Source organism: Typopeltis vanoorti, chromosome 2 (genome assembly GCF_054136105.1).
Source record: "Typopeltis vanoorti isolate ZY-2024b chromosome 2, IOZ_Tvanoo_1.0, whole genome shotgun sequence".
NCBI classification, from domain to species: Eukaryota; Metazoa; Arthropoda; class Arachnida; order Uropygi; family Thelyphonidae; genus Typopeltis; species Typopeltis vanoorti.
Genome location: NC_143550.1, coordinates 102,659,266 through 102,679,318, shown reverse-complemented (window position 1 = coordinate 102,679,318; position 20,053 = coordinate 102,659,266). Strand labels below are relative to the sequence as shown.

At 34.8% G+C, this 20,053-nt stretch overlaps 1 protein-coding gene across 1 annotated transcript in view; it reads left to right on the top strand.

Annotated features, from left to right (window-relative positions):
* Positions 1-20,053, top strand: part of SrpRalpha (signal recognition particle receptor alpha) — a 149,809-nt gene that overhangs the window by 32,129 nt on the left and 97,627 nt on the right. The window contains exons 4-5 of the mRNA XM_090412420.1: positions 695-872; positions 1,970-2,126. Of these exons, the coding sequence (XP_090268546.1) occupies positions 695-872; positions 1,970-2,126 (335 nt within the window). The remainder of the gene's footprint in view (positions 1-694; positions 873-1,969; positions 2,127-20,053) is intronic.

Here is a 20,053-nt window from a genome sequence, read left to right as displayed (position 1 = left end):
CAATGATCTTGGAACATAAAAGGGAGTGCGTATGACTTTGAAAAGAGGAAGCAATCTTTACCTTCATTATATAAGACGCACCCCATTTTTAAGATGAATTTTTAAGGTAAAAAACTGCGTCTTATACACTGGAAAATACGGTATATATATATTTTTTAAATTGACAGTATGTATTTCCCCCCTTCCCCCAACTACAGCTTTGTTTAAAACTAATGCCTGATGCATGTTTCCTTTGCCTTAAACTCTTTAAGTTTCAATCTCAGGCTTCTCTGTATTTTATTCCATCAAAAATTCCCCTGATTAATGTACAGTGAATGACCACACACCAAAGCTTAATGGTATCTCTCAAACAGCAAGACTAGGAGAGCCATTATCCTTTTTTATGCATGTTAGTACTCAGACTACTTTGACTACTCAGATCATGCAGAGTTTTTATTCATCACAAATTCTGCATTCCACACATTTAAAAAGAATTGTAAAAAATAATTATCAGTGTGTTAAAAAATTTTAGCTTTTTTTTTTTTTCTAATTTAAATTTTCAGTTATGATAGATTTGTTATTCCATTTGCTTCAACTGATCCTCCGAAATCACACATGCTGTATCTGTTTGCTTGCATTTTATATTTTTTAAGTTATGTTCTATTTATATAACTTAATAATAGATTGTATATGTTAATTTACTTATACATTCTAGATTTTAAAATTAGCTGAAGAATATGGACGGATGCTAGCCAATCAGCCAAAACAAATGAGAACTTTTGAACAATCTATGAAATCAAAAAAAACTATTGCATCAATGATAGAAAGTAAGAATGATGCCAATGCACCTCCAAAAGGAAAAGAAAATAAGAGTATTTCTAAAACAAAAAATGGTAAGTTTTGTTTGTGTTTCAAAAATTTTTTTTTAAATATGAACTTAGAAATTTACATGTATTTTCATGTGAAGCATTCGGAAAAATCCTATTGAGTTGTGTATTAAAACCTTCTGCTGAAATCTGTATTATAACATTTAAAAAATGTTTTATCATGAAGTAAGATTAAAAAACTTCAGTTGCTCATCTTCATCATTTTTATTAATTTTTTTTAAGAATCTGTTACAATTTCTTTGGTAAAAGTTCACAATTGGCATTGATATTTTTAGTTTTTAATTTGAAGCTATCTATGCCTCTATTTTAGTCCAACTCGAAATGCAAATTGTAACACAATTCTGAATTCAGACAGGCCAGGAATTTACTCTAAATAAGGAGAATTTGGCCTTCGTTCAGAGGTTTAAGTTCTTATTTAGAATTAAGACCAAATTGCACACATACTGATTTGAATAGATTATCTGAATCAAAACTTAATTTAAAACATTCATACCTGTAATTTAGGAGTATGCAGTAGAAAATTTTTGTTTTCACAAAATTTGGTTAAGTAAGGATACACAGCATGTTAAGAAAATGTTTGAATGACTTACATTATGCAGTAGAATTCAAGATTGAGATTTGTAGCTAATTTTACTGTAGCATGTTAGCCATTAATTTAGTAGTGCACTGTTGTACAAATTGAAAATTGTTTTAAGCAGTTTGTCATTTATCCAATGTTAATCTATCTGCTTTTTCTAGTTGAACAGTTGATAGTTCTTATTTATTTGGGAAATTTACTTTTTTTTTTTTATTGCTTGATAAATGGCTACTGTTGGTCTGATTGGTACTGACTTCAACTTATATTGTTTTTCTTATTTAATTGCATCTTTTTTTTTTTTTTTACTCATTTTCATCTCTCTCTCTGCTGGGAAGCAGAAAAATATCTCTCTGCAATGAACACTGCTATAAGCTCATGATGAAAAGTCAGTTTACACTGATTTTTCATGTCTACTTTTAATTTAGAGAGGTTAGATATATTTTGATTCCAATTTTATGATATTCTTGTTCTTTTTATCTTATGTGGTAGGATTAGTTGTTTGGACATTATTCTCTTTCTTTTTTAGTTGGCAAAAAAGATGTACCTCCACAACAACAAAATTTACCTCCACAACTAAACAATAGAGTAATTGAAGAAGAAGAAAATATTGAGCAAGACGATATTCTTCGCAATAGGCAAAAAATGATAATGAAAGCAGGTAGAGGAAGGAGACAAGAAAAAGTGTAAGATTGTTTTTAGTGTTTTTGTATTGGAATATACTAAAGTTTTTTTTTTTCCTTAGTTACTTAACATGTGTATATAATTTGTACTTTAAATACAGTGGAACCTCGGTTGTCAAACGCCTCTTTTCTCAAACAATTCGGTTCCCGAACATATTTTCCGAACAAAAAATGCTTCGTTTCCAAACAGAATTTCAGTTCCTGAACAGGCAAATAGCAACCACATGCTCTGCGTGCTGAGCTGTAATGCGGGAAAGCATCAGTTACACGGCAGCCTTCATTCAGTGCAGACACTTACTCGAATTTGTTGTGCGTTTTCTTGATTTTCTTTGTGTTTTGTTGTTTTTTTTTTGATAAGTTATTATTAAGCCACCATGGGGACAGAAAAGAATAGTGATAGCAGCAAAGACCATATACTACTATTAATAATAATAAAAATTTAATAATAATTTTTTTTTATTATTAAAAATTAAAAATATACCTCTGTAATACAATTGGAAGAACAACAGTACATTGTGTTCTTTGATTGGAAATGGCCTCATCACTACGAGAGGAATCTTTATATGGCTTTTTCATTTGAAAATGAGTTAGTCGATTTCATACAGAGGTAGTAGGGATTTTTTCTCTTGGAGATTTGGATTTTTCATCCTGCGTACAGGCAAATTAGCCTTCAGAACACACAATTTACAGACAAAAAATACTGTTGATGGTTGCAATGGGCATAGATGGTATCGATGGTAGTTGTGTGTAGTAGGAGAGACGGTTAAATGCATATAGCAGAGTGAAATAGTGTCCTGTGATGGACTTGGACTCCTTGAAGGTGCCACATCATAATAATATGCCATGGATTCAAAGCACGCTACAATATGGTATTTTAAGTTGGAAGAATCTATTGTACTGCATTGAAACCACTAGTTTCGACTCAGAATAAAGTAATTCAAATCTTAACCAGAAAAAAAATACAAGGATATTGCAGTCTGTAATAAATACACCATACTAAATATACTATCCTTTAGATATTTATACATTTATAAATTGACTACTAAATAAAAAAAACAATGAGTACATAAATATCTTTAGTAGACATAAGGGTATAAAATGCCTAGTCTTGCCATAAATACTGTTACAACTTCTGTATACACTCTAGCACTGCCAACAGAATTATGCGATCCTGGTTTGGTTAGTGGTGCTGTACGTAGCTGAGTTTCGCATGTTTATCAGTAGAGTGTTGTCTAGTTGTATACAAGTTAACATGCAGTGGAGAGATTATGAGAACTGTGTAGCTGCAGTAGCACTTCACAAGGTTGAAATGCAGCCACCTGTTATTTTCAACACACTAAAAATACTCGGAATCGGTTTGTGTATTGGATGTTTGCCATTATAACGATACAAAACATTTATCTTACTGCAAAAGAACACATTGACCACACTGTGTTAGGACAACAGCTTGTGAGGTCTGTGAAGTCATGCCTTCACATGATAGGCAGTAGACCTTCCAACAGGATTCAGTCCCTGCACACAAGGTGAGGACCACACAACAGTGGTTGGAGGTGAATGTGGTCGGGCACATCACCATGTGATTGGCTTCCTGGAAGTCCTGAACTGAATCTGCTGGACTTCAAATTGTGGTCAGAGCTTGAGAGAGAGAGTAATCTGTAAGAAATGACACTCCAGTACTGCCAGCCTGAAGGTGGATTTGGAGCAAGCAGAGGCAGCATTTCTCTTGGATGTTGTGCATGCTGCCATCGACATATGTGGTCTCATAGACTTGGGGTCTGTATGAAGGCAAAAGGGAGACATTTCGAACATTGAATGCTGCTATGTGCACATTATACATGTGACTTGTATGTGCTGAAAGCTGTAAATGATTTATTGATAAATTAAGATTTATGCACTGTTCAAGTGGTAACAGTATTTATGGCTAAACTGTGTATGTAGTTCCTGAATCAAATAAAGAAGCAATGCCAAACATTATTCTTATTTAGTGCCAAAAATATTCAGTACACTACCTTTTAACAGTAAGAAGTGAAGCTAACCCAAACAAATGCAAAACTAATCAAAGAATGTTTATTTTTCTGCTGAAATGAGGACTCTCTGTTCATAATAATTGCATAAAGTATTGGGTTTAGTTAATGGTGTCTAGCATATTCATATTCAAAGATCCAATCTCATGTATAAAATGCGAAAAAATTTAAATGCAATTTAACCACTTTGTTTTATTTTGTTTGAAAATTTATTGTATGCAACTTCTCTCTCTCTCTCTCTCTGTGTCAGCATGTTATCCTTCTCTCTCTCTGTATATAATGATGATGCATTACATAACCATCACCCACAAAGGAGGATATTGAAAATGATTTAACCGCAAAAATCGCAAATTTAAATCAGATCATTACACAGACAACACAGGAATTGCAGAAAATTTAGAAGCATTTAAAAGAACATAGCAATTCATTTTTGTAAAATTATGGAGACTACAGCCATATTAGGAATAATTACTTTAATTTCCTGACGTTTCAACCTTCATATTAAGGTCATCTGGAGTACACACATGTACAAAGACAAGCTATATTGCATTTTGGACAGTAAGCGAAGTGACAATGATTTGATCAACTATTATTCTACTGGTCTGACCTCTAGTGAAAAAAAAAAAAAAAACATCAAGGCTATATTCTATTTATAACATCCTCAGAGAACATGTCCTATCCTATTCCCTCAGCCATATGATTGGTGGGTGTAGCTATATGCTACCATACTAGGAAGATGATTATGAGCAAGGTGGTTTCCCTGTTGCCTTCCTTGTCGTAGTATATATTTTATGACTGCAGCTGTGTGTTCACAGGACCGGTTTGTCTGTTTTGAGGGATGAAAATCCCAAGTTACCGGGAGAAAAACCCTCCACCTCTGTATGAGATGGGTTAACTCACATTTAGTCAAAAGAGACCAGATAAAGGTTCCTCAGATCATAGATGGGAATTGAACCTAGGTCTTTCTGACCAAAGGGCTTCATCTATACCCACCGAACTACAGAGGCTCCCAAATTCATATAGATAGTTTAATACATCAAAGTGGTGGCCTAATTCATAATTTAACAAGAGTTATATTTGAGTTAGAGAATCTTTGATTGCTTACTTCCCTAATTATAATTAACTCTTAGACCAAAAGGTTAAGTGGGTAGAATATGTGCCAACCATATTCCTGGGATTTTTAGACCAAATTTTTAGAAATTAGGAGATTTCTGGAATTTAGAGATTTTTAGAAATTTTGTTAAAATTTAGGGTGATTGATAAAAATTTTACAGACCACCTTAAATTTACTCTCATACCACCTTTTGGTGTGATGTAAACAACATGTGCCTTTCTTGTTAATTCTATGTAAGAGTATCCAGGACATGATCAGAAATGCTGGATTTACCATAGTTATTAAATTGAATATGCATTTATGTTCCTTTTTCTGATAAGAATTGTGCTTCCTGTTTCACCTATATAGAGCAAACTTGACACATAAGTGGTGCAATCACTGCGATAAGCTAAAGATGCTTGTTTCTGTTTTGATACAAAATAAATAACGGAAAAAACTCACGTAGAAAGATTATTTAATAGTATAATTTTCGCCTGTGTGTCACAGGCATCTTCAGTACATTAAGCTCAAAATTAAACACTAACTGACAATTCCAAAAAGCGCCACCTAAGTAGCTGGTGTAAGATAACTAAAAAGGTCAATAACTTTCCTTAAAAAAAAAAAAAAAAAAAAAAAAAAAAAATTAATACAATAAAAAGTTAGGAAAGATTAGCTGATTTCTAAAGTACTATCTCCCATAAAGGGGATAGACGTAAGCCGTCGGATCTGTTTAAGTTAGGAGAATGAAGTAGAGTTTCACATGTTTCTTTATAAAGGTGTTCCATGAGAAACTGACTTTTGTGATGAACTCTTGTCTTTCTCCAATGAACTCTGTGTCTAGTGAAGATGGCATGTTCAGAAAGTCCAGACTTTTTAGGTTTAAAGTATTCAATATAAGATTGGTGTTCTTCTAGCCGAACAGAGGCAGATCTTCCCATTTGTCCAAAATAAGATAATCCACAAGAGCACGGAATCTGGTAGACACCTGGATGATTAAGATGTGGAAGCTTGTCCTTAGGAGAAGTGAGAAAGGTGGAGATTTTTCTAAACAGTCGAAAGGCAACAAAAATATTCAGTGGTTTTAAAACTTTTGCTATACGTTCACTGATGCCTTGTACATAAGGGATAGTAATGTGCGTTATTTTCTCTGTGTTTGAAGAGGAAGACATATTAAAATTACTCAAAGTTCTTTTAATGAAGCAATTCTTATAACCATTAGATAGAAAGGAAGAAGTTATATATTGTAGTTCTTTCTGTAAAAGATCGTCTGTAGAATAAAAGGAGTGGGCCCAATGAACCAGTGTTTTAATAGTTCCTGCCTTTTGACTGGGATGGTGATGAGATTCTGCATGGATATAATGGCCTGTATGAGTCTTCTTTCTATAAACTGAGAATGTAGGTTATCATCTGGTTGGTGAAGAATTAGAAATCTAAAAAGGCTAACTGCTTATTTGATTCTACTTCTAGGGTAAACTTGATCCTAGGATGAAATGCATTTAACTTAGTGAGAAATTGTTGAAGTTCATCAGAAGAGCCATTCCATACAGCAAAAATGTCATCGACATATCAGAACCAATGAGTAGGTCTGGGAGAAATATTGTCAAAGATACGTTGTTCAAAATATTCCATAAAGAAATTGGAGATAGCAGGAGAAAGAGGATTACCCATTGCTGTTCCTTCAATTTGTTGATACAACTTATTTTTAAAGGAAAAATAACCAGAATTTATTACAAAATCAGATACGTTTACAATGTCTGAAGGAAATTCCTGTTGTAGTAATTCAGAAAGAACTACAATATATAACTTCTTCCTTTCTATCTAATGATTATAGGAATTGCTTCATTAAAAGAACTTTGAGTAGTTTTAATATGTCTTCCTCTTCAAACACAGAGGAAATAACATGCATTACTATCCCTTATGTACAAGGCATCAGTGAACGTATAGCAAAAGTTTTAAAACCACTGAATATTTTTGTTGCCTTTCGACCGTTTAGAAAAATCTCCACCTTTCTCACTTCTCCTAAGGACAAGCTTCCACATCTTAATCATTCAGGTGTCTACCAGATTCCGTGCTCTTGTGGATTATCTTATTTTGGACAAACGGGAAGATCTGCCTCTGTTCAGCTAGAAGAACACCAATCTTATATTGAATACTTTAAACCTAAAAAGTCTGGACTTTCTGAACATGCCATCTGCACTAGACACAGAGTTCATTGGAGAAAGACAAGAGTTCTTCACAAAAGTCAGTTTCTCATGGGAACGTCTTTATAAAGAAACATGTGAAACTCTACTTCATTCTCCTAACCCGATGGCTTATGTCTATCCCCTTTATGGGAGATAGTACTTTACAAATCAGCTAATCTTTCCTAACTTTTTATTGTATTAATTTTTTTTTTTTTTAGGAAAGTTATTGACCTTTTTAGTTATCTTACATCAGCTACTTAGGTGGCGCTTTTTGGAATTGTCAGTTAGTGTTTAATTTTGAGCTTAATATACTGAAGATGCCTGTGACACACAGGTGAAAATTATACTATTAAATAATCTTTCTACGTGAGTTTTTTCCGTTATTTATTTTGTATCAATATGTCTACTCACGGTTTGCCTCTTTTAAAACTTATTGTTTCTGTTTTGATGAATTGACTGGCATTTTTAAAGTACTGTAGAGACAGCAATTTTATTCCCAACTGCATCAAGCTGAAAAGGAAATTCACCTTGGCGAAGGCACTTCAAATATATGAGAAACTATGCTCAGAGAGAAGATTGAAACTACTTGAAAAGACTTAGCGGTGATTCAGAATCAAGTTCTAAATATGAAATCTGAACTTTTAAATTATCCACATCAAGATATTTGGGATATCCTTGAGAGGATTACTGACAATTTGGCTAAACATATCCTGGAAACTAATAAGTAAAACGTGTAGCCAAATTCCTCATTTAACGATCAGCAATATTTGAATAGCCAACCGGCAAATTTTAATTTCTCATCATTGAATGGAAACAGCCAACCACAAGCCACTGATAACAAGAACAGCCAGCTACTAATGAGAGGATAACGATCCAACCAGAATAAAGTGATAAAGGAGCCACCAACTGCTTTCAATGAACAGTCACGTGATTGCCCTTTCTAGCCACACCCTGAACAATAATGAGTTCCCGCTACTTACTTAAACTTTGCTGTGGCACCAAGGAGCTGTTAACAAATTGGATTTTATATATCTTATTGAAAGAAGCATAAGATTTCTCCAAACCACTGTAGCTGATAAAGTACAATTAGAAAAACCAAACATTTTAAATAATACTAAATCAATAACTAGTAGCCTAACCAAATCTAAATTGATAGCTGTGAAATCTTTAAAAGCAAAGCAGAATAGTGTAATCACTAGAGCTGATAAAGGCAGTGCGACTGTTATTTGAAACCAAACAACTTACCTAGAAAAGATGAATCAGTTAGTCTCAGACAGCAGCACCTATCAACTTGTAAATTATAACCCATCTAATTGGATTAAAACAGAAAAATTACTTAAATCAGTCGCATCCTGGCCTGCAGATACAGTTAAAAAACTACTTCCACACTACGCTTGTTCTCCAAGAATTTATGGTTTACCCAAGATTCACAAGCAGAATGTACCGCTTTGGCTGATAGTGGAAGGTATCGACAGCCCCAGTTATCTAGCCAAGAAACTAGCGTTAACACTGAAGTAGTTGGTAGGTCCTTTCCCCCTCCTATATTAAAAGCATGCAACACTTTGTAAACAAAATTAAAGACATCACACTAGAAAAAAGTGATTTATTAGTCAGTTTTGATGTCTCTGCTCTTTTCATGAATGTTGTTAAGTTCTGAATGAAACTGAAACTGTATTAATTTATATTTTCTTCAGAACTTAACATGCATCTTACATTTTGGCATATGCTGATATATCAGATGGATAAAATTGCTTGTAAATTACCATCAACAATAATAATTTAAGAGTCTATTTATTTGTCCATAGTGTTATAATGTATTTTCTGTGAATAGTCCATTGTTTAAACTTTGCTAAAATTTTATAAATATTTGTATGGCTGGGAGAAGGCTAATCGGATTAAGTACTGATAGCTAGGAGCAAAACACATATGCACGGTGGAAGGAAAGCACGTCGTCCCCCCCCCCCCCCAACACCACCGAAGAGCATGCTAGGGGAGATTATTGCGCTAGGTGCTGGGAGATGTAAAGTGACGTGAGCAAAGAAGGAGAAATTTAATGACGTAGTAAGGAAGTGTTGGGTGCAGGATTTCAAAAGCGAAGCAGCGCCAGTTCAGGGCTTTTTTTTTTTTTTTTTTTTGTCGTCCTCTGCGCTTGCCGATGTTCATCCCCATTCGTTGGAAGGATCGTCAAAGCAGAGATCATGGGAGAATGCCGAGGAGTCCTTGGGAGATCGCCGGTTAAGGAATTGCCCAGTGGAGCTGAGTTACTGATTACCACATAGACAGCTAAGCCTTGCCGAGCCAGATGACCAGTGAACAGCGAGCACCTGTCTTCGTCGCCAGAGATATATCCAGTTCAGACCATTCAGTGGGGTAATGCAGACCAAGCAGAATGGAAGGTGAACCTCGAGGTGATGTTATATCATGATATAACATCACCTAATAGTTCTAATAGTTCCCCAGCAATTGGTAAAGTAGAAACTTTAATCTGTTTAGTGAATGTATAAAAGAAGAAAGACTGTAATTATTAGTTGGACATTAAGTTTAGAAGGTTGTAAATTTTATGCAAGGACTTTAGAGATATAGTTTTAAGAGGGCAGTGTAACTCTGAGACATGAATGAAGAAATTAGAGTTAATTTTAATGTCAATGAATGAATAACCTTTAGTATTGTGGAGAGTAAGCTCATGATTTACCTTGATAGAATGTTTTAACTGAACTGATACTTATACTTGCTAAGAGAGATTAAGAAGGGTTAGATAATTGTTTTTCATTGAGGTTGATATTGAAGCAAGCATGTGCCAAAGTTTATTCATGATATGTAATCTGAATAGAGTGTAATTAAATGTTTTCTTTAGATTCAATAGTTGACTTGCTGCCTGATTTCATTTTTTATTGCACCGGTCACAAATAATCGAACCATGGCAGGAGGTAATTTATAGGGGAGGCTACGACTGCAAACTAAGTTAGAGATAGATGAGGTTTGAACTACTTCATATAGTTTAAGAAATTAGGGATACTGTGCTATGCTAAGTTCTGGTTCTTTGATTTTTCAAAGAACCAGAAATTTTCTGAACTTTTAAAGTTCAGAAATCTAGAATTCAGGGTAGTGCAGTATAATAGAAATTTTCCCTGCATCCAAAGAAAGAACCAGCACCAGCACTGAAACAAAGGAATTGCCATTGTCCGTTGGGAATCTCTTTGTCTTCTACCCACATGCAATATCCTTAAAGTTGTTAGCGGCCCAAAGTAAATGTTGAGATTGCATAAACTAAAGAGTTAATGAAGTATAATTTAAGGTTCCAACAGAAAGTGTTGAATTAAGGAATTAATAACGATATAGACATGAAATAAATATTATAAGACAAGTAAGAAGAAATATAAGGAAAGTGAGGACATAACAATGTCCTAATCAACGACAATTCTTTTACAGGACAAATTCCCACCCGATATCACACATTCTTTAAACACGTACTATGTTCTGGCTATTTTATGTGTCAAAATACTTTTTACTTACAAAAAGAAGGCACAGCCATGGTCTCATCACTATTCCCCCAACTGCTAACTTTTATATGGAAGCTTTGGAGTAACGTACTCTAGATTCCTTTATTTTAATTCAAAGTCTGGCTTAGATACATTGACGATATTTTTATTATCTGATCCCATGGCCACCAGACATTAGACACTTTCCTCAGCCACCTAAACAAACAACACAAACACATGCAATTCACAGTTGAAATTGAAAGTCAGAACTCGCTTAGCTTTCTAGATACACTTGTCACACGTCTTCCTTCTGGCAGTCTTTCCTTCACTGTTTACCATAAGTCTACACATACTGGCCAATATATACACTTAAACTCTTACCACCATCCAATACAAAAACTAGGTGTCTTAACACACTAAAAAAATAAGGCTTTGAAAATTTGCTCCAGTGAACAAGCACTTAAATATGAATTAAAAGTTATCAGCAATACCTTCCTGAGAAATGGCTACAGCTAAAATATTATCAACAAAATTCTTCACAAGACTCCACTTAAAAACAAAAAAACTCGATTATCATAAAACTGTAGCCATTCCATACATTAAAGATATATCAGATAATAAATTTAATACTACAGAAATACAATTGTATTCATTGCACCTGTAATTTGCTTTATATAGGTGAAACAGGATGAACAATTCCTCTCAGAAAAAAGGAACATAAACAGCATATTACATTTAACAACTATGGTAAATCTGGCATTCCTGATAATGTCCTGAATACTCTCATTGACAGGAAAGGCACACCTGTTCTCTACATCACTCCAAAACGTGGTATGAGAGTAAATTTATAGACCACTATTTTAACAATAATGGTGGTCTATAAATCCCAAGAATATGGTTGGCACATATTCTACCCACTTAACCTTTTGGTTTAAGAGTTGATTATAATTAGGAGTGTAAGCAATCCATAATCCTCTCTTAACACTCTTGTTACATTATGGATTAGGCCACCATGTTTCCTTATTAAAATATCTATAAGAATTTGTTCTATGATGGTGTTATAAATAGAATAATACAGGCTTGATGTTTTTTTTTTTTTTCTCACTAGAAGTCAGGCCAGTAGAATAATGGCTGATCATATCATTGTCATTTTGGCTTGCTGTTTGAAATGTAATATAGCTTGTCTTTGCATATATGTTTGTATATACCAGATGATTACCTTAAGATGAAGGTCAAAACGTCGGGAAATTAAAGTAATTATTTCTGACAGTAGTTTCTGGTTGTAGTCTCCATAATTTTACGAAATTAATGCTGATTACTGTGTAACACTAAAGGAAAAGAACATAGTGAGAATAAGAAAATTAAGCAGCAAAATAATAAGCAACAAAACACTGAATTAGGTAAGTTAGTGCATAATGCAAATCAGTTAAGTACCATTGATGTTAAAAAGGATATTATTTAGTATTGTGACCATCTAAAACATGCTTTTGATGAGTGGGTTATGACTTCAAGTTTTCTCAGAGCAAAAATTAAAAATATAGCACATGCAATTGAAGAACAGAAAAGCAAAGCAAAAGAGATTGTAATTCTAGTAGATATGAATGATTTAACTAGTGATAAGCTCATCATGAGAGAGGATATGAAAGGGTTGTTGGAAGAAAAGAATGTGAAATTTGTAAGTATATTATCTAGATATGATAAAAATGAATTAAGGGCTATAATGACAAACAATTTACAGCTGTGTAGAAGCAATGATTGTGAGTTTTTGGATGTGTGGGGTGAGTTTGAAGGAAGAATGGATTTGTATAAGAGGGACTGCCTACACTTCAATGTGTTTTTATCAGGAATCTTGAAAACATTAATTGTTATAAAACCTAACACAGAGTCAGAGAAACTAAATTATGATGGAGGAATGGTGGGGAATCTTTGCATAAGAGCAATGTTATGTAAATATGTTAATGATTGAGATAGGCATTATCATGGAAATGATTGAAGAGAGAATGAGTTTGTATTTGTTTTGGACTTACCAGGCACGTGCAAAGATGTCTGCATAAATAAGACACTAGATAAGAATGGAGATCTGTTCAGCTGTCATGTAGGTGACAGAGAAGAGGATACAAAAAAAAAAAAAAAAAAAAAACATGCAGGTAATTTGTCTGTACACAAATGGTAAGAGTATCAAAAACAAATATGTTGGGACCTCAGATTGTAGGTATTAATATGATCTAGCTATCAGAAGCAGACATACTAACTGGTGTTGCATATAAAGGGTACATTATTTTTGGGAAGGAGAGGAGGGGGCATGCTGCTAATGATATTAAATAACTTGAATTCAATTAGAGTTGAGACCTATTGTTATGTCCTAATCTTCTTATTATATATCTATATGTTGTATAGTATACCTCTCCTTGGATGTCACGTGGTACTATTGAGAACACAAAGGAATTGCCTCAGGGACGAGCCAATTCCTAGGTGACAAAGCTTCTGAAATTTGCCTCTCTTAAAGTTCTAGGAAAATTTGTTTTTTATTGCTGCTTCACCCAGAACCCTTAGATTAAGAATCAAGAAGTGAACTTGCAGATGTACCCACTATTGATCTTTGTTTGCAGTCATGACCTTAACTATTGTTTATTCCCTCTTGCTTAGATTCTAATAATTTATGAGTGGTGCATCAGATTCTTAGACACAGGCAATCAAATTAAAAATAGCAAAAGGTTTATTTATCATATTTGTTGTCATACAGTGTAAAGAATAATCAATCATTACTATTAGAATGTTAAAACAAAATAACTTACATTTTAAACAAATATGAATATCATAAACACTTCTCTAAAATAATCATAATCTAGCATTCTTAGATCATAAAGCAAAATTGAAACTTTAGACTTTGACTAAATTACTCAAATAAAGACACTTCAATATCCTTTAAGACATAATTGTCAATCAGCACATGTAAAGAACATTCCTTTTCCTTTAGCCTAACTGTTATCAAAGCACTATAGTCCTGTCTTATTCTAATCAGAGTCCTTAATTCTTAAATTACAGTTAATTTCTCTTCCTCACACACATTACTTGACAAAAAGGTTACAATACCGTACTCGATGATCCTTTATACTTGTCCCTTCGATTCTTGATTCTTTTTCTCCAAACTATTTCCTTTCCGTTGGTTTTACAGCTGGGATTCCTGCGATCATTGGTTGGTCCACACATTGCTAGTATATTGAGCCTATGTTAAGAACATTCTTGGCGAAAGGTGATTCTGCATTTATGTAGCATGCTACTGAGTTGCTGAGCTTTCCCATGAGTTGCCTACTATTTGTGCAAAACGTCTATCCTTTCATCATAGGGCTTGAGACTCGCAACCTTTCCAACTACTATGCAGCATCTCCGACTGCTACTACCCTGAGTGAGAGCAGAACTCCCTGCAAACTGCACGTCCAAACGATCGAGAAGAGAAAACCACAAAAAGCCTCGTGGGGGTTAGTATAAAAGGGTTAGGTTTCCCTAACCCTTTTATACTAACCCCCTACCGGTACTCTCTAAGTTGTTCATAACCTAAGTTGTTCATCCGTCCCGTTATTTTTGTACATGTGGGTCTCGCTTCCGTAGCGTCTTCTCTGAACAGCTTAGGTCTCCACGTGCCGTATGCACGCTAGACTACTTGGGGCAACTTCTTAATCCGATGGGTTGCCCTTGTACTATGGCCTTGTGTCCTCACTTTGTTGCATGCAATTTATACAGCAATTCATTGTGTATTAATATTAACAAATAATATAAAATTTACCAAACTTCACTATCAAATATACAATCTAGTAGAAATTTTTTTACACTGAAATATTCAATTTTTCTTCTTAATCACTGTATCCTATATTTGTCAAGATATATATACTAGGATGCAAGCATATCCTTTCAGGGTTTAACTTGTTAAATTGTGATTGAATAAATTCCTAATGAATTTTATTCATTCAAAATTCAACACTATGACTATAATACCAGTAACAGTTTTTCATGTGACAGTGAGTTTGAAGCCATCTAGTGTGAGATAGAGTTTAACAAGGTCAAATACGCAGGGGATGTTGTTACAGACCCAGTGGATTGGTTGCTAGTGATGAAGAAATGTATCGCCAAATAAAGACAATGGGTGCAAAAAGAGTAACCATAATGGGGGGACTTCAATTATCTAAACATTGATTGGATAACAGTAAAATCTCACGAGAAGAATGAATGAATTTGTTGAGATGTTGTGAGACAACTTCCTCAAGCAGCATGCAACAGAAAGAACTCAAGGTCAAAGAAGTAGATTTGATTATAGTGTTGTGGTGGTTGGGGGGGGGGGTTGGTTAAATATGTAACTATCCTACCTCTGATAGGATATTGTGACCAGCTGAGACTTATGCTGGATTCTGTGCCATGATTTGTTGGATGGGAAGAATATCAACAGTGCATGGGAAGCATTTAAAAAATGATTCCCCTGCACTGTTAGATATTCAGAGATGATGTTATATTGAAATGTGTCCCTAGAGTTCAAAGAATGAATAGGGTAGGAGTGAAATGGATGTGTAATCCCAAAGCAAGAGATTCGCAAGAAAAGGATAACGTGAAGGGAATACCATGTGCATAAGTGATGTCAGTTATGAAAATCATAAGAAGCAAGCCAGAAGAGTCGCAGCTGTTGCACAGAAAGCTAAGTATGAGTATTAAAAGCAGCTGGCTCTTCAACTTAAAGACAACCCAAAGAAATTCTATTGTTATTGCTGCAAATAAAAGAAAGAATGAATATGAAAGAATAATTATTAAATGCAGATAGTGTAAGGGTGACAGATGCAAAAGTAGTTGTTCAACTAATGAGTGCCCATTTTGCTAAAAACCGTCAACCTGGTGTATGCAACATTGGTTTCACTGCTACCTCTTCACTGGATGAAGAAACTCAAGTATATGAGGTGAAGGTATTATAGCTGTTGTGCAAACTGAATAAGAATTCAGCAGCAGAGACTGATGGGGTATCAGTACGAATGCTAAAAATGTGCAGCTGAACTGACTATTCCTTTGACCAGGCTATTTGAGTCTGAGGATAAAGGACAGGAAAAAATGTATGATAATCCCATTGCATGAAGGTAGGGCAAAGATTGATGTAGCCAACTAACGACCTGTCAGTATCTTTGGAGTGGTGGTGAAAATTTCAGAAAAGTTGCTAAGGGCTCACATTCAGAAAAAACGGGTTGACAGAGAATCTCTAGTTTGCAGTGAACAGCATGGATTTACTAAGGGAAGGTCATGTTTGAGCAACTTGCTCACATTCTATAATACTGTTACCATTTAGTTAGACAAGGGGAATGGATACACAAGGATACTTTTGGATTTTACTAAGGCTTTTGAAAGAATACAACATGGGAGACCATTGTATAAATTAGAAAATATGGGACTGGATTATAAAATATTGGTTTGGATAAGAGGATGGCTGAATGACATATTAAAAAGTAGTATATTGGGATGTGAGTTGGCAAGATAAGGTAATCAGCGGTGTACCACAAGGATCAGTCCTTGGTCCACTGTTATTCAGTAATAGTGTTAGTCAATAACAGTATATTAATGATATTGGGAAGAATTTGAGATGTGACATATAGCTATTTGCTGATGTTGCAAAGATAGGCAGGGTAATCAAGAATGCGACTGATATGCAATATTTGCAGAATGATTTGAATAGGCTGGAATTGTGGCCCTGTGAAAATGGCTGTTGGTTCAATGTTAGTAAATGTAAAGTCATGCATTCTGGCATGATTAGATATCCAATGTTGTATTATATTGGTGGGATTATGCTAGAAGAAACTGATTGGTTAGTAGATTCTTAAAGTTAGTAGAGAGGAAGTTGCAAAGATTGCCAGTAATGCTCAAAAGATAATTGCAATGCTGAAACCAACTTTAACATGTAAAGATTAAGGGTGTCATTTTACCTCTTTACAAATGTCAGAATTACCATGGAAACCATGGGAATTCTGATATTGTGGAGAGAGTGCAATGTTAAAAATGATATCAGGATTGTAGAATACTGATTATGAAGATAGATTGAATATGTAGACTGCAGACACTAGTAAACAGGATTAAGAGAGGTATGATTGAGAGTTACAAGCTTCAAAAAGGGTCATACAGATTTCAGTAGATGGAATTTTTCATTTTATGGAGGGTGTGGGAAGAGGATGAGAGGACATCCTTGGAAGTCGAAAATGAATGCTGTCAAAAGGGTGTGATAGTTAGATTTTTCTCTCATACAGTAATGCATGATTGGAATGGATCGCCATTGGATGCTGTGTGTGCAAGTAGTGTTAATGAATTCAAGAACAAGTATGATAGCTTTTTTTGATATATATAATATATATGGTCTTCTTGAAAGTCTCTCTTTATAATAATATATATATTGCAATATTAGGGTTACTAAGTAATTTTGTAAACTTGGTTATTTTACTCCTAATCCCAAGTAAGCAAACAGTTAAGTTTGCGCCTGAAACATAGTTCAAGTCTAAAGGTGGTGCAACTCATTGTAAAGGTGGGTAAAGCTCTGATCACTATTCTTAGTATTTTCCATACTATAAAGCACATCTCCCTAAGAAATGTATACTGCAATACATTATGGGTGGGGTCACTACTCTGACCGGTTTCAACCTTTTTTGAGGTCTCAGTGAGACCCTAAATACCAAGGTTTTAGTAATACAGAGCCTTATCAACTTTACCTATACAAGTTGCTAAGGTAAAAAAACTTATTTACATATTGCTATATATATATATATATATATATATATATATATATATATATATATATATATATATCACATTGCAAAAGTAGCTAAATCAGCTCATCAACTTGGTTGTTGAAAAATACCTTGATGAGCAGAGACAAGCAAGTTATTGTACCTCTGTACCGAGCCTTGATAAAACCTCATCTCGACTACTGTGCCCAGATTTGGTCACCTAGGTTCCTTCTTGATGGGGAGGAGGTGGAGAGGATCCAGAGGCGAGCGACTAAGATAATAGCAGGTCTATGGAATGAACCATATGAGAACAGGTTGAAGATTTGTGGGTTGCAGAAATTAGTTGATAGGCAGAAAAGGGGAGATATGATTGAGACTTTCAAATTTCTAAAGGGTTTCTATAGGATTAATTCAGAGGATATTTTTGAGATCAGGACTGGTGGTGGTGGGAGAACTAGGGGATACCTATGGAAGCTGGGCAAGAGTGTGGTTAGCAGAGATGTTAGAGCTGGGTTCTTTACTTTTAGAGTGGTAAATGAGTGGAATAAGCTGCCAGAGTCTGTTGTGGGTGCTATGACAGTGAGTGAGTTCAAGGCAAGGTATGATAGATACTGTGAGAATGTTGTATAGTTGCGTGGACCTGATGTTTAGGGCCTCCCCTTGATGAGTCTAAGGACTCCCTGGAGTCACCCATAATAATAGTAGTAATAATATTATTATTATTATTATTTTTTTTTTTTCCATCTTCATGATAGTGGAATAATGGGAAAATGTATTGACTAGAGGGTAAAGGACTTTTGTAAATGACTCCAACATAGGATTGCCTGGACTCCAAGCATGGCCTCAACAATACCTCCTGCAAGCTGCCATACTTCATGCACAACCTTTCAGAGTAGGCAGCAGGAGTCTTTGACAGCTTATTGGGAAGCTTACTGAACCATTAACAGCAGGTTTACTCTTGTGTACTGTCTAGCAGCCAGCCTGCATTTTTGAGTTATTTTGAGTTATGGTCAAAGAGACTAAGGCTCTGAGGCTATTGTATTTTTCTGGCTCATTTGTCTATTTTGCAGGATGATATACCAGACTTTGAGATTGTAAACCATGTCACCTCTGTATGAGACTGGCTAACTCACCTTCAGTTGAAAAGCCCTGATAAAGGATCATCACATCCTAGATGGAATTCAAACCCAGGTCTTTCCAACCCAAAGGCATTATTATTTAGCTATGGAGGCTCTTGGTGGTCTGTTTGTGGAATAATTATGTTGCAGAGAGTGTGACCAGCAAGGCCATTGTCATGTACCTTCCTCTATATTTGTTATGTATATTCTTTAACCTTTTACCTTTATAATTTTATTTACTCTTGTTAGTTATGTATGCCCTATTCACCCATACAAATTTTCCTTTTCTTTAAACAACCTGAATTTAGGCCGGTCTTAAGTTTAGTCACGTGTATTTTAATTTATGATTAGGGCTTTGTCCAAGTATGGGACGCTGCTATTAAACATATCCTCTGAGACAGTTCACCTGATAAATATTGACAAATTTATTTTTTAACTGCGGCAGCCAATACTGAGGATAGACGAGACTCTTATCCAAGGTGGCTCTCTCAGAGTGATACACAGTAATAAACTTCCAACAATAAAATAGACTAATTCTTGTTCTCTTTATCTTAACAGTCATGGCTCTAAATATTAACTTATACTTGTGGGTCTCTCCCACTAGGTTCGATGGTAATTTTATGAGTGGCTATTTGAATTCATATAACAAGCTGGACACAGACAAATGCTATGAAACATATTTATTAAATCAAGAAATTATACATGAGAAAATATAAATGCTAGGTTAACTATCTCGCGTTGCTAGCAAGATCTCAATTTCAATATTAACATTACAATATAAGAACAAATTACTTGGATCACTTATATATATAATTTAACAAACTTCTGGCTTATGTAGCCTATCTCTTATCACTCATGTGGTCACTAGTTATATCTCACAACGTATCACAATCATCTCTTATACAAATCCCTTCTAGGGAGACATTTCTTAAACAGGGACAGGTCAATGCCAAAATAGGGATAGTTCCTAAAGTTCTTTACAATATGTCCATTACGCAAAATATCCTATAGAATTCACACACAAATCTTCAACTGGAAATCAGAATATGACAATCTACATTACCGTTCCTGGAATGACTTTCAGTTCTTTCTTCAGCCTTGTCTGGACATCAAGGCTCCTTTAAGGTCTACAATTCTCTGGGTCACATACGATAACTGCAAGTCCAGGTTCTCACCAGTTGGAAGGGCGATGTGCCACTCAGGACTTTCACCAGTATCACAGGCACACATCTAGATTACCATTGCACGATATAGCATAGCTATCCTAGTCTGAGGAAATAGCTAGCCCTA